This window comes from Phytophthora parasitica (genome assembly GCF_000247585.1).
Source record: "Phytophthora parasitica INRA-310 unplaced genomic scaffold supercont2.61, whole genome shotgun sequence".
NCBI lineage: Eukaryota > Oomycota > Peronosporomycetes > Peronosporales > Peronosporaceae > Phytophthora > Phytophthora nicotianae.
In genome coordinates, this window is record NW_008649047.1 from 143,177 (window position 1) to 157,486 (window position 14,310).

The 14,310-nt window shown below is 47.7% G+C and overlaps 4 protein-coding genes across 5 annotated transcripts; 1 reads left to right on the top strand and 3 right to left on the bottom strand.

Annotated features, from left to right (window-relative positions):
* Positions 1 to 115: 115 nt before the first annotated feature.
* Positions 116 to 2,151, top strand: PPTG_16967. 2 transcript variants are annotated; one of them, XM_008914550.1, is made up of 5 exons: positions 116 to 975; positions 1,047 to 1,207; positions 1,281 to 1,405; positions 1,467 to 1,912; positions 1,975 to 2,151. In XM_008914550.1, the coding sequence occupies exons 1-4, from the start codon at positions 723 to 725 to the stop codon at positions 1,774 to 1,776; spliced, it is 849 nt and encodes a 282-aa protein (XP_008912798.1). In that variant the 5' UTR covers positions 116 to 722; the 3' UTR covers positions 1,777 to 1,912; positions 1,975 to 2,151. The 2 variants fall into 2 exon arrangements, with proteins under 2 accessions (XP_008912798.1, XP_008912797.1); XM_008914549.1 differs by having other exon boundaries at positions 1,467 to 2,151.
* PPTG_16968 (hypothetical protein) lies at positions 1,920 to 3,861 on the bottom strand (the record flags this gene model as incomplete). Its single annotated transcript, XM_008914551.1, has 4 exons — positions 1,920 to 2,078; positions 2,138 to 3,493; positions 3,562 to 3,660; positions 3,733 to 3,861. The coding sequence occupies 4 exons, from the start codon at positions 3,859 to 3,861 to the stop codon at positions 1,920 to 1,922; spliced, it is 1,743 nt and encodes a 580-aa protein (XP_008912799.1).
* A 270-nt stretch (positions 3,862 to 4,131) lies between these two features.
* On the bottom strand, positions 4,132 to 5,241 carry PPTG_16969 (hypothetical protein; the record flags this gene model as incomplete). The annotated part of the gene is made up of 1 exon (XM_008914552.1): positions 4,132 to 5,241. One exon carries the CDS (start codon positions 5,239 to 5,241, stop codon positions 4,132 to 4,134), a length of 1,110 nt encoding a protein of 369 aa, XP_008912800.1.
* Positions 5,242 to 8,692: 3,451 nt separating this feature from the next.
* On the bottom strand, positions 8,693 to 10,537 carry PPTG_16970 (hypothetical protein; the record flags this gene model as incomplete). The annotated part of the gene is made up of 1 exon (XM_008914553.1): positions 8,693 to 10,537. The coding sequence occupies one exon, from the start codon at positions 10,535 to 10,537 to the stop codon at positions 8,693 to 8,695; it is 1,845 nt and encodes a 614-aa protein (XP_008912801.1).
* Positions 10,538 to 14,310: the final 3,773 nt, after the last annotated feature.

The following is a 14,310-nucleotide window of genomic DNA, read 5'->3' on the forward strand; positions in this document are numbered from 1 at the left end:
GTTAAGAACTTGCCAGGGTTATTCAATACAGTGGACGGACCACTATTCGGGGCAAACGTATACTCTGATTGGTCCATTCTGTAGCAAAAAAAAAATCTACGATTGCACGAACCCATTTTTTTTAAATATGCCGCGAGTGGGTCTACCCGCCGTGCTGCTGCTAGGCGCGTGCGTACGCGCCTTCCTGTACGTTGTGCCGTCCATCCACGTGACTTTATCAACCCGCCCCGAGCTGTCCACGTCTATCTCGTCATTTCACCGCCTACAGGAGGGAGTATTTCTCTTCCAAACTACCGGTTCGCCCTACTCTGGGGACGTTTATCATCAACCCCCGCTGCTCTTCGCTCTGCTGTATCCAGTGCTGCAGGTGGCCCCAGCGTCTCTCCAATATTTTATCATATGCACCGTATTCATTCTCGTGGATCTACTACTTGCCATGGGCTTCGCTCGGCTCTGTAAGAGGAATTTGAAGCTGGAAGAGGGACGTCGCTTCACGTTTCAGGATAAGGAGGTTTGGCTTACCTTAGTGCCCGTTTCGCCGCTGTTTAAACCGAAAAATCTGCCAACGACAGTGGCTTTTATTGCACTGATGAACCCGTATTCACTGGCATCAAGTGTAGCCATGTCATCAGTGGGCTTTACACACTTGGCAGTGCTCTACAGCTTGGTCTTCGCCTCAGAAGGTGACAATATTTACATGTATTGTATCATTTACCAGTAAAATGATTTTAATTTTGTATTACTATGCTGTGTTTTTTAGGAGCTCTTGCTGCGTCAATGATGTGTGTGGCGGTGGGCACGTATCTATCTGTGTACCCATTCTTCCTGATGATACCCATTGTGCTGCTACTACGCTCAGTCAAAGACTCGTCTTTGGTGTCGCTAGTAGTAAAATGCCTTATAGTAGTTATCGCCTGGCTGGGTTTGCTATTCTACTTGTCGTGGAGTTTGACTGGAGGTTGGGGATTTTTGGAGGTACGGCTCCGTTGAGTTTGAGAGAGGAGCATTTTTTTTTCTAATTTGTTTTTTTTTATCGTACCATGCAGGAAACTTACGTGTGGGTGGCGAAATACTCGGATTTGACCCCGAACATTGGCATCTTCTGGTACTTCTTCATGGAAGTTTTCGACCGCTTTATCCCATATTTCCTCTTCGTGCTGCACTTGCACCCAGTCATCTACATCGTCCCGATCTACCTGCGCTTGGCGTACGTTTCTCTATTTTCCAGTGCTTTTCTTATTAGTTTTACTAACTTTTTTGTGACAAAAAATGGAATATAGACACCGGCCTCAAGCCTACGCTTGTGCGTTGATCGGCATCTTTTCTCTATTCCAGGCGTATCCCTCCTTTGGAGACTTTGGATTCTTCCTTTCAATGCTGGCGATGCACCCGAAGACGATAATGAGTACGTCATTACTTAAATACTCGTGCTGTTCACGGCTTGCTGACGTGAAATTTGTGTACAGCGATCGAAAACCGGTTTGTCTACGTGCTCGGCTTGGGTGTGGCCACGTGCATGCTGCCCGTGATGTGGTTCTTGTGGTTGTTCCCGGCCTCTGGCAACGCGAACTTCTTCTACAACCAGACGTTGGTGTACCAGATCTTCAATACTCAGATCATTACAGCGTTCGTAGGAGCCACCATGAAACGCGACAAGGATGTGGACAAGTACCGGGCCAGTCGCTTGAAACAACTGGAGAAAACCAGCGAATAAAAACTTCGAACTCTAGGTCACTATTTGTGTTGAACAGCCATTGTTTTGGAAGGGAACGGTAATGGAGGTGTGGACAACTTCCAGTCATTCGCAGCGTCAAAACGTTGAATGCTTCCCGCTGGCGACTTCGGAAATTCTCGTACATACTTTACGTTTCGCAGGCTTTTTGTTGCTTGATGATGCTGTGGAACGATACAAGTAAGTACTAGCACGCACAATTATTAATGTACAATAAGATACTAACTTCGTGGAGTGAAAAGAGATTTTCTGCTCCGTCGATGGACAACGGTGTCTTGTGGGACAGTCGATTTGGATACGCTGGAGTTCGGATCCGTAAGTTCTGTAGATGTTTCTCACCGTTGTGCTGTTAAATACATCATGGTTAGAAATATAACGCCCACTAATTAAAAGCGATCAACTTACGACATGTTTGGGTAGTACAGGGCTCCCAGCACTCGTCATCTTGGCCGTTCCAGAGGATTGGATCCTTGAAGTTTTCTGTAGAGCCGAGTCACTCTGCGATGCCTTAATAACGGTTGGATCACTGGTTAACGCAGTGAGAAGCTTGGCACTGGGCAAGTTTTCTAGAATAGCCGTCTTCTTCCCTGCTTTTTGTGGTATTGCATTTCTGTTGTGAGAAGACTGAGCTACTGGAGGATCGGGAAGCTTGAGCGCGACTCCCTTGGCAAGAGGTACTCCTTGAAAGTCAAATGAAAGACTCGACGACGACTCAAACGATCCGATCTGATCTCCAAACTCGGTGGTGTTAGTGACTGTATGTTTCAGTGGAGACGGCGAGCGCAGTGGCCGCGGAGGCGACCGCAATTTTTTAGTGGTAATTGGCGAGTTTTCCTCGGCTGGTTTGGACGTTCCAACAAGTTTGATACGCGGTTGAATCACTCCTCGAGTATGTAGATCGAGCAGAAGTTCCTGACGCAATTTGTGTTCAACAACGAAGCAATTCTCGGAGATCAGAAGCTCACCACCTTTGCCATACAGTACGACGTCTGAGGTGAGTCCTTCGTAGTCTTCCGTTCGGAACGTCATGTTCTCATTGGTATCCAGCGTCGTGAGATTCAGTCCACGTTTACCGTTTAATGGTGACAACGTGGCTGGGTTTTTACCTCGAGTACCTTGTCGACTCTGCTGAAGACGAGAGCGTTGTCCTCGTTCTCCTAGTGCCGCTATCATCGCCTCCTCCTTTTCGAGAGAAACTGTTGGATCAGCCAGAGAGCGAAGTTTTATTCGAACTTCATTCTTGCGATTAATCTCGTCATTTGATCTTCGTACAGAGTCCCGAGTACTCAAGTCGCGTTCGATGTCGGTTCTTCGCTGCAATTCAGCAAAATCTACCGCTCCTCTCGCGGTGCTGGTTACTGAAGACGACGAAAGCCACGGAGAATTATTGTTCGATGCTTGGCTCTCTAAATTCATGAATTCTCCACCATTAAAACCCAGCGCCAACGACATCTTATGACCTTTACGAACTGACGTCGACACTCTTGACCCTCCGAATCGTGACCCAAAGCGGGATTCTGTACGCGACGACGCTCGAGATGCCGCGTAGTTCCCGTATGCGGACGTCTTCTCTGTTGCAAAACTTTGTTTACGTTTTTTTATTTGCTTTCGGATGAGTTTCGACGCATGTCGATCATTTCCCGGAGCGACGGGCACAACATCGTGCTGGAATGATAAATCTCCGTCTTGGAGTACATGCTGGTCACTCATAAGTATCGGCAAGAGCATTTGATCCGCTAATCCTTTCACGGAATACGCAAACTGTTAAAGAAAAAAATAGCATTTGTCAAAATTTAATCACACAAGAATGATCAAGATACAACTCGTACGATGCGATCAGCTTCGTTTGTATCGACTGGGTCATGTACATGCACTGCCTCGTTAAATGTCATGTGAAGAGCAAGCACGATAGCTGCATCTCGTGGAACCTGAACAAGAAAACACGAGCCCAAAAAATATGAATTAAGCGACCTGAAAGCAGTTAACAGTAAAATACCCACCGCACGTCTCGCCCACCGTCTATCGGGTTGCTTAGCCTGAGCGGGCTCATCAATCGGCGCAATTGGGACAGGTTGGATGTGTTTGGCCATACTCCGCAGGGCCACTCGAACGTAGTAGCCTCCTTCCATTCACAAAACAATGCTATTCCAAGGCCACGAATTAGCTCAAAAATAGGTGCTAAAGTGCCAGTGATAGCAAAAAAAAATACGAAGTGGTGTTCCTCTCTTATCGCACGAACGTACATCCACGCATCCTGTCTAGTTACTTCCCCGCCATCACAGTCTGTAGCAGTAGATTGATCCGGTAGCGCACACTAAGTGGCACTATCCTCTACTGTTCGTGTCTGACCGGCGTCGGCCGCTTGGCCCCACCGCTGCGTGTTCCCTGCTTCACGTCGCTCACTGCTGCTCCTGAGCACGTCGCGCGTTCCTGATAATATCCAGCAGACCACCGACGTTCTTCTTGTACAGCTGTAGCTTGACGTCGATCTCCTTCCACTGCTCGGCACCAAAGCGGCGCTGGAGCGAGCGCGAGATGGTCACAGTGCGGGCCAGCTGGTCGATCTTGGCGCTCACGACGCCGGCCGTGATGGCCCGCACGACCCACTTCTCCACGTCCTGTCCGGCCACGTCCAGAGCGGCGGCCACGTCAGCGTACGAGATCGCCTGGAAGCCTGTGGGCAGCGTGCACAGCGTGAACAGCCGCATGGTGTCGGCCAGCTCGGCCTCGACCAGGCCGTTGTCCTTAAAGACTGCCGTTGCGTTCTTCTGGAAGGCCACGAACTCCTTCAGTGTCTTGGTAGACACAATGTCCAGCAGCTCCAGCGTCTTGTCGCCCTTGAGCGAGGCCTGGACCACCGAGTTGGCCGCCAAGTCTACGCGGGCCAGGAAGCTGGCCACGGGGTTCTGCAGCACGATCTGGACGGCCCGCTTTGCTTGTTCCTTGGCCACCTGTCCCTGCTCGTATGTAGCCAAGTACTGCTCCAATACGGCCAGCACCTTGAGCTTGTCGTTGGCCTCGTCCAGCACGTCGGCCACGGCCAATAGAAGCGCGCGACGGTCCTCCACGCTGAGGGTGTGCGTGGCCAGCAGTGTATCCACTTGCGTCAAGTAGGGGGCCACCAGATCCACGTTGTTGGAGCTTCGGGCCAGGTCCAGAACGCTCAGCAGCGCCTGGAGCTGCACCTTGGGCAGCGTCTTGGCTTTATTGAAGAGCGCGGCGGCCACGCGTAGACGCAGCACAGCGCTGGCCTTACTGTCGTTCTTAATAACCTGCAGGATCTTAAGCGCTTCGTCCTGTGCGTTAGGAATCTGCACGACCACGTCGAACAGCAGGACGAAAGCGCCCTCCACGTCTGTCTCGGCCTCTAGCGCCAGCAGTTGCGATAGTTTGGGGTGAACGGCCGCCACGACGGGAGCCAAGTCATTCTTCTTGATGTTTGCCGTCAGATCGGGCAGGGCCGAGCCCGGCAGCAGCTTGGAGACGTACGCGACGAGGTCCGAGGCCATGGTGAGAGACTTGGGGGATTGATGGAGCTACGATAGCAGAGCCAACAGTTTGAAGTTTAGTGGTAGCAGTGAAAGGTGGCGAGATGACATGAAAAATTTAGCACAAGCTCCGCCACCATCTGTACAAATGGTGACATCAATTTTTAAGATCGACCCGCTTTCTGACAATTATTAAACAAAACAATAAAACATGTTTTTATTGTTTATTAGATAAAATGTAAAACACAATATTATAGGGATATAAAAAAAAAAACAATTTAAATTAAAATAAAAACATTTACTTAAATGTTTCATGTACATGTGCATGTGCATACAAAAATTGTTTTTATAGTAAATTATACTGTTAAATAATGTTTTTAGATAAAATCACCAAATTCAATGGACTCCGTTCCGATTGCAAATTTTCCTCGTTTGTGTTCACTTCGTAAGTTGAAAGAGTGCCGTTTGTTACTCCCCGGTTACTTGCCACTGTAACTAGCATCGACCTCAAAGTTCCAAGAAAAGCTGAGAAGCTTGAACGTGTCATACTTGCCCTGTATAGGCATTGGGTACTTATTCAGCGCTTCCAGTAGATGTTGGAGTAAAATAGCAACCAGCACCCGCCACGTGATTGTCAAGTACATTGCCGGATACTGTGAGTTTAGTATGTTTCGAAAAGTATTCTTGCAAAGCACCTTCCACTGTTGAGTTCTCGACGATGATTAGGGGTGCAGTAATAAAACTGCCCCGGTAGAAAACGTTATGCTGGTGCCATGTATTTTGATTTATTTTGTAGAGACATCTCTGACCTCTCAACAAGTTGTGAGTGATTTGTCGGTCGCTATTTTCAATTAAAAAGCTGTTAGAGTAGCCCTGGCAAGTTGCTACTTTTCTCTAAGCGTATGATTAACTTTAAGGTGCACGCCAGCAATGTTTCTGGGCTATATAGTATACTGTAGTATGACTGGCATTCTACGGAAAGTATTCATCGGGCTATATATTAATGGCTTATAATGGTCTAGGCGGTTACCAGAGTTTGTCCCGTGGACATTCCAGTAAAATATAAGTACATCACGAGGGTTTTCTTTTAATTAGTAGGTATCTAGCTTGTGCCATGTCAACGTAATATTATACATTACAGAGCAGCAGTGTTTTATTTATTTATTTATTTATTTTACAAATTACTTGTCAACGAAGATCGCTAAAATTTCGCCACTCCGTCATCCATCGATTGGGGCAACCGGTAGAAGATTGACCAATAGTACAATGTAGTCCAGCAGATCATTATATCCCATCGCACCGAATCGAAAGTTCGAGTGCAGCGCGCTATAATAATCCTCATGCCATGAGGGGGCGACACATTCACTGGCTGTACTGCAATGAGTACGAGTCTTACTGCGAGACATCTGACGCGTCGGCATGGTTTCTTTGGCAGTGACGAGCACTGCGTCGTAGCAGTGGATTCAGTGAAGATAGCGAAACTTTGATGCGAGGATGCACGAACGACTTTGTCTGGTCGCGCAGCGTGGTAGACAAGGCGCGAGTCGAAATATTTCGAATGAAATTTTCTAGATAACGGATGGACGGTGAGCACTGCTTGACTCTGAATGTCAATGTCACATTCAGTGCTTGCTCCTCTGGCAATATTTTCCGGTCGCGGCAAACACACATCGAGAGTCTCGATCCGAGGCAATCAGTGCAAGCTGCAATGTGGCGATGGCGTGGAGTTACTCTTGACATTGCCATCAGTGATGGCCCGTCACAGATATATATACATATATAATTATCTCTGTGGCCTTTTTTTCTTTTTTTCCATCTACTGCAACTACTGCAACTTGGAAGGTCTGGAGAGCTGGATTGTCAATAATGGTTGTCTTCCAATCAACAAGGTTACATTCGCTGGTTACCACTGGAATATGCCTCCGCGCCAGAACATGGTTCTTTTGCTGGTCGGCACTACGATGACGAGACGATGTGCGACATCTTTACCTCGTCATTGCTCGAGGCAAGAAATCTCGCACTGATCTGTTATGTAGCAGCAAGATGCCCGCGGCAACTAATTGAGCACTACTTATACTACAAAAAGCATTTGATTCTTCGGTGTGCGCTAGTCATAGTTGGCAAAACAATGTGGAAGGCTAGTACGTATCGATGTGTGAGGTGGCTTTTAGCAATAAAATGTTATGCTAAACAATCATTTTCAAACTGTTCGTGTAGCTCGAGGATCGCTACGTCGCTTGTCGCGCTGCTCAGAACCTTGTCCTTGCTGGGTAACATGCGCCAGTCAACATAAAGTATGCTGCTGCAATGAAGCCACACAGCAATTGTCGATAGAGCGGCGGACGCTGCGACAATCTTTCTCAAGCATATTCCCCGTGTCCACACGTTTATAGAGTTCGCGTACATGTATGTGTGTATCCTGCAAGAGCGTGTGGCCAAGTTTTCCTGTGTTCGCAGGCCATATTGCTGCATTGACCTCTTCCTTACGCGCAATTGATATTTCGTAGCTAATACCACTGCTGTCAGTTTGTTAAACCCTTGTAAACCTGTTGAAGTTGCCGAATGGCACATTAATAATTTCAGAGTTTGGAGATGGGGCTTCTGGAATGGCGCTTCTGTATTAGTAGGTTTACTAGGTTTCGCTAAGCAACTTTGTCAACTACCGTTGGGCCCGGAATCTGTTCCGAAGCCACGACCTGGTCGAAGTAATTTCCTCCTGGTGGACCAGACCACGAAGGAAATTTGTGCATCGAGCCATTCGCTCCGACTCGAGTCATAGTGGTACCATGCTAATGCTTGGTGCTGTGTTTGCGAGTATGTACGTAGCTAAAACGCCACTTCTGCGAGCAAATTTACCGAGTTTTTTTTTAGGATCAACCGGCTCACACGAGGTGGCTACGAAAAGTGTGGTTTCGGCTCTTGGCAGATCGCTTTCTCGAACGCACGTGTTCATCAGGTTTTCATGGCGCCCTTTTCAAATCCACCGTTTCTGCGCAGTTAACAGGTCCGCACCGAATCGCTCTTGCATTTTCATGTGGTCGTACTGCTCCTTGAAGTACGAATGTATCAAGTCAAAACGCGAGATTGTGTTGACGATTCTCCATTGTGCATAGATGTGACAGCATTATTAGTGCTACCAGCACCCACTCCGACGCTGTTATACACTTAATAAGAACTGATGTATGTCGGCTGCAACACCGCGTTGTGATGGTTGATTTCGGACGAGTTCCGGATAGGTATCCACTGCTATGGCAAAGATGTCCGCAAAGAAACACAGATCAAGCTCATGGTGGTCATAATATCGAGTTACAGTTGAGATCTTTTTCGCTTTGGTATCCCCAGGGCGTAGTGTATATACAATGAAAACAAGAACGCGATTTTTGTTGAGAAATATTCACATATAATTTAATATGTTACTTTATTGACTATTGAACGCACTACTATCTCTGCTCTATTGGGTGCTAGACTGTGTCTAGCTGACGTTCAGCTTAGCTTGAACCTCCAAGTGGCCACCTTGAGATGCGTGAGGCACCCACAGGAGAAGTGAACCACCTCCTGTACCTGGCAAACCCAGGAATCCTGGACGCCAACGATCGAAGTAGAGTGTCTTGCCTGCTAAAGCCGTGACGTTGGACACCCACTTTGCTGTGCTCCCAGCCTTAACCTCTACTTCGTCGATCTTGTCACCTCCAGACATGATGTTGACCGTCACGTCCTTCGTGTCTACACTCTTGAAATCAATGATCACTGCACCGTCACCTTTCTTGGTCCAGGACATTGTGCTGTTGCTGAAAGCCTTCTGAATCGTGGTAAGACCTAGTGTCTTAGGGTCTGTGCCGTCGTCGATCTCACCGATGAAATTCGTCGGACCACACACCGTCTGGAGGTACGCAGCGACCAAACCCATGACACCAATGAGGTCAAAACCGGTAACGGCGATCGAAATGAGAGTCTTACTGAACGCCGTGTACATGAACTGGTTCGCATCCTCACTCGAGCCATTGTTACTCTTGCCTTTAGACACAAGCTGGTTGATCATGCCGCTGAACGCTGTGCGAATCTTCTCACGCGTCTTGTAGGCCGTAGCCTCGTCGGACTCCGAAATCAGCTGCTCCATGCAGTTGTTGGTGACGATTGCGATGTCAGACGTCACAAGCTGGGTGTTCTGTACCTTGAGACGCAGGTCGTCTTCCGAGATGCCTGGGTTGTCTGCTCGCAGCTGGTTCACGGTGTTCCACGTGCGGTCCGTCAACGCTCGAAGGTCGTAGCCACACGTGGAGTTGGACTTGAGAGCATCACTGAGTGTTCCAATCTCCGTCTCGTTGATCTTGTTGGCGGCTTCTGTGAAGTTGGCACCGACCAAGAACGCCTTGAACTTGCCCCAGCTCGAGATGATGTCTTCCTTGTAGGCGATCGCATTCAACAGAATCCAGTTCATCGTCGTGAGCACACGACCAGAGATATCGAGCGGTCTCGGCAGTTCCCAACCCATGCACAGGTATACCGCAATGGGCAGATCCGTCACGATATTATTCGACTGGTACATAATGTTCAAAATTTTGTCTGTAGAGGCCTGCGGGTCGGCGGTCTTGATGTTACGCACATAACGGATAATGGATCTCATGGTACCGATCATCATGTTAACGCAGTCGAACGCCCGATGCACGTTCTTAGTAACCTGCCACAGCTTCTGGAAGGCACCGAAAGAAGCGATAGCCAGAGCAGAGTTAGCCACAGCACCGACCTTGTTAAGCGTTTCCATCAAACAGTCGTCGTTCTGGCGAATGCATTGCATGCCACACTCGACAGGGTACGCAATCGGACACTCGGCCCAGCACGTGTTAGTGGCCTCGTTGCGATCGAAGTTAGTAGGGCACGTATCCATGATATGTGCTTCACGGTAGCAGGCTGCGTCGGGCGAGATGGCCCGAGGTCCCACCCAGTTGCGGTATGTCGACTTGATATCGTTGGTGGCTTCCGTCACCTTGGCAAGCTCAGCATTGACCTTGATCGAGGAAGCATCGATAAATGATCCGGATCCGGAAGCGACCATATCATCGAGTGAAGAGGAACCAGAAGTGGCAGGAGTGTTTGCCGTCGGAAGGTTAGACGATCCGGACGCAGTCGGAGAGGTAGTCGTTGGGGTCGTCGTGGTCGGCGTAGGTGTCGAAGGGGCTGGTGTAGTTTTGGTAGCACTCTTGGCTGGAGCTGGAGTGGCATCGTCGTCGTCATTCCAGAATGTCCAGTCGAAGGCTGACACGCTAATTAGACTGACGACTAGAACCAAAAGGGCGAGAGTTAACCTCGGCCGGGTCATACTTATGAAAGTCGTGTGAAACGAAGACTGCAAAAAGAATAATGAGGAGACCCCATGGTCCGGTGCTGGCGATTTGGAAGGCGACTCGGGTTGCTTGGGCTCTGATCACCCTGATGGTGAGTCAAATCGTGGTGGTTTTTGACGAGAGTGGCGGGTCGTGGCAAAGTGGTCGCGCTTCTCGTTTTCTTCAAGCCGGCGCATCGATTGGTTCCTGTTACTAGTACCTGCCACCTGCCGGATACACAGTAGGACCGGCTGCGATGCAACGCTAGGTCTGCTTGGCGAGAGTAGACGAACAACGAAAAGCGTCCCGGCCCACGAACCTTTGATATGTGCTAGTTCAGTGACTATTTGACTGTTTAACATGATAATTATAGGAATTATCTGTTTTGCTTTTAGTGAGTTCACTATACGATTTGTACTTCCTATTGCGATATGATATTATAATTCAGAATATAGAATTGTGAAGGTTATTGCATGGCTGTTGTTGAAGATGACAAGGAGAGGACACTGCATGAACGGTGGCCAGCTTATGGAGCCATATCAACTTGAAGTCTGGCGTGAATTCTGAAGCATTTGACAGCAGCAGGGCAACTTGATCTCGCTAGATGTGAAAAGTCTATCCTTACCAAGTCCAGGTTTAAACGTTGTTTCGAATCCTCATAAGCATAAAAAAGAACTTGCGTATATATCAGCAAAAATATGCTGCTAAACTCATCGATAGTACAAAATACCCGAGGTTTACGATTTTGAATGACCCATACTATCCACTAAGTTTGGAAAGTCGAAGCGAAGAGCAACAGATGATGTAGCATAGGAGTAGGCTTGTTCTGCAGCATACGTCGATGAATTGAGTGAATCAAGTCGTCGCTAAGATGACCATAGTAACGAAACAAACATCTGACTTCCCACCGCTGAAGCATCCTGTTTTGCAAGAAGCAAATGTGCTACGTCGCAATAAGCAATGCTACGCATTCACCAGCTACTTTGTCTCCGTAGCATCGATTCTTTGAAGCGAAATCACGAGGCTATCGTTTGGGATTTCCCTTGTCGTCGGGACTTTTCCAATAACCTCATGCATTCCAGTCGTGACCATTCACAAATCAACATGGTTTCAAAGGAACCGAATTGGTGATGCTGAATCGGTGCCATCCTGAGATTGGAGGGTTCGATGCTCCATCTCGATGTTGCTTCGAATTCAAACAACATTTATAGGATTCAATAAGTCCTGGACATTTTACACTGTACTGCTCCTCGCGAATGAAAAAAACTTAAAGCAAACAGGCGTCCTGTGAATATTTCAGTCATACAGTTCACATCAATAGCCAGCGAAGTGCTCGACCAATGTCGGCATAGCGAAAACAGCGCAATTTTGGTAGTCTGGCCTCTTGCGTGCCTGGATAATTTGGAGGATCCTGGACAAATTTCAAATGCTGCGACTAAGACACCAGCTGGCATTTGAGTTTCAAAAAAGCATATGGTGCCCGGATTTGCTTTTTTCGATTGCGCTGGTCCAAACCGTTGTTGAAGTAGTCCGCCATGCAAGTGTAATGCAATCCATGAATCCGGCAAGACACAGTGAGGTCTCCGTGACACCGTTTTTATCGAAATGCTCGTCACATACCGCCCCAAAAATACAACCACATCCTTTTTTCTCTTCTCTGGTACCTCGATGAACCACGACGCAACAGTCTCTCCATTGTTGACACACTGCGCTGTGGCGTTGTTGGCATTCTCGGCGTACACTTGCACACTTCGTCTAAGCGACCGGTGCGCGACTGCCCTTCTATCTTCGCAAATTTCAGCTGAGCTATGATCAAGACAGTGCGGCAAAAAAAGCTTCTGCAGCGAGATCGATGGATGAAATTATCTGCACCAGCACGACATCGCGACTGGTGGGATCATCTCATGTCAAGCTTTACTGGTCAGGCTGGTGCGAAGCCGCGTTTCCCCCCATCGCCGTTGAAGGGGCGATAGACATTGTGCATCCACCGGTGACGTCGTTGAGCGTCAAGGGCAAGGTTTGCCAAACCAGTTCAATCACACATCGAGAGATGCGGCGGTAGTCGCTAACATCACAAACTAGCATGCGAACGATACGATCCACCTTGGTGCAGAGCTACATGCAGACCGCAGCGAAGTTAGGCGCAAATTCCGTAGAATGCCTGGCCTGTCCTTCGTCGATTTTATTTTTTTTAACTTTGTGCATCCCATCCGTTCCTAGAAACTTCACTTCACAGCTAGCGAAATAGAGAAATAAGAAGAAAATTTCATAATTCGAAATATACGTAAGAAAATATTACTACATGCACTAATAATACACGTGTGCACGTGTAAATTGGTGGGTCAGCGCCTGTGCTTTTTAAACTAAAGTCAAAGTGAACCCATTGCAGCTATAGTATATATTAAAAAAAAAAAACACACACACGCACATTTCCATTAATTTATATACGCCGAAATTTAAAATATGCCGAATACATGTACTGACCAATCTTTCCCTTTTTCGGACCTGATTCTGGTTGGCCGGTGCTTCAGTGCTGCGCTTTGGGTGCAGTACCTATCAAGATGGTGATTAGATGCGGGAAACCAAACGTGGCAGGTTCATCCGATCCTGGCAATTCTGCGGGATCGATCACAACGGCAATGTTGATGCGCCACACACATCTCAACAAAGCGGCGAAACCACGAGGTTCAGATTTTCGGTGGAAGGAGGTTACGTGCCTGTACTGTACAATAGTAGCAACAATGGGGGGGGGATAAAATAAATTGCATCTACTATATTAGTTTTTTTGATAAAAAATTATTTTACAGCAACCTGTTTTCAGTGTATTGGAGCGCTGGGCGGTTGGGACTTGAGGTGCATCGCGGTCAGTCAACCAGTAATCCTCACGTTCAACGAAACAATATAGTCGCGCTCCGTACTATTTTGAAGTAACCAATTGTGTCGATTCAATATTATCCATAATATTGGACAATTCATGTATGTAGTACTAATACAAGTAGTAGTTTTACTACTACTTGCGTCCAAATTTGACTATTAAGATCGATTCACTGTCACCATTAGCAACGACTGCTCTCCCTTCACCGGTTTACCGATATGTATATTTCTTCGCTCGGAGTCCTGGAGCTGCCGTTGTTGACGTTTGATTCAAACCGTTCAAACTTTGTTCGGTTCTGGCGGCGGTCATCTGGTTGCCGAAATTTTCCCAGCGATGGCAGGGCATTGTTCTGAAGCAACGCATCATCATTTATTCAATGAGTACATCCAACAAATACTTAAAACTTAAAAGTAGGCAGCAGCCTGATCGGAGGCACACCGAACTGACGAACGAAATATCGCGGAGGGAACAACTTCGATGTGTCCTATACCATTTGATGCAAAACCTATGAGCGCATTCAATATTTTGGAAAGCGAGTTGAGTGATCGCATCGTAATGTTGTCGAGCTCACATGCCAAAATTTTCCACAGCAGAAAAGAATCAGTGTTGACGCCATCGGCGAATTCTTGGGGTCTTCGTTCCGTATCTCGAATTTATGGCTCAAAAGCGGAGATCATGCTTTCCGCGCGACGCATCTGCAAGGCTTGCTACATGTAGTACGGGTACACGTCCCTGTGCTGCCATAACTGACACGGCGCCGTTGTTATTGACCCTGCATGTCCACACAAGGTTGCAGTCTACCAAGTGCGAATAGCCCCTCTTTTCCTTATGTACCTACGGACAACCCCAGCGTAGTCGGTCCGCAACAGCGCTCCACCATAAGTCGGTAACTGC

Coding starts and splice junctions, on each gene's coding strand:
- PPTG_16967 (XM_008914549.1), top strand. CDS start 723: ATGATTTTAATTTTGTATTACTATGCTGTGTTTTTTAGGAGCTCTTGC. Junction 976..1,046: donor GAGGTTGGGGATTTTTGGAG/GTACGGCTCCGT, acceptor CGTACCATGCAG/GAAACTTACGTGTGGGTGGC. Junction 1,406..1,466: donor GCACCCGAAGACGATAATGA/GTACGTCATTAC, acceptor ATTTGTGTACAG/CGATCGAAAACCGGTTTGTC.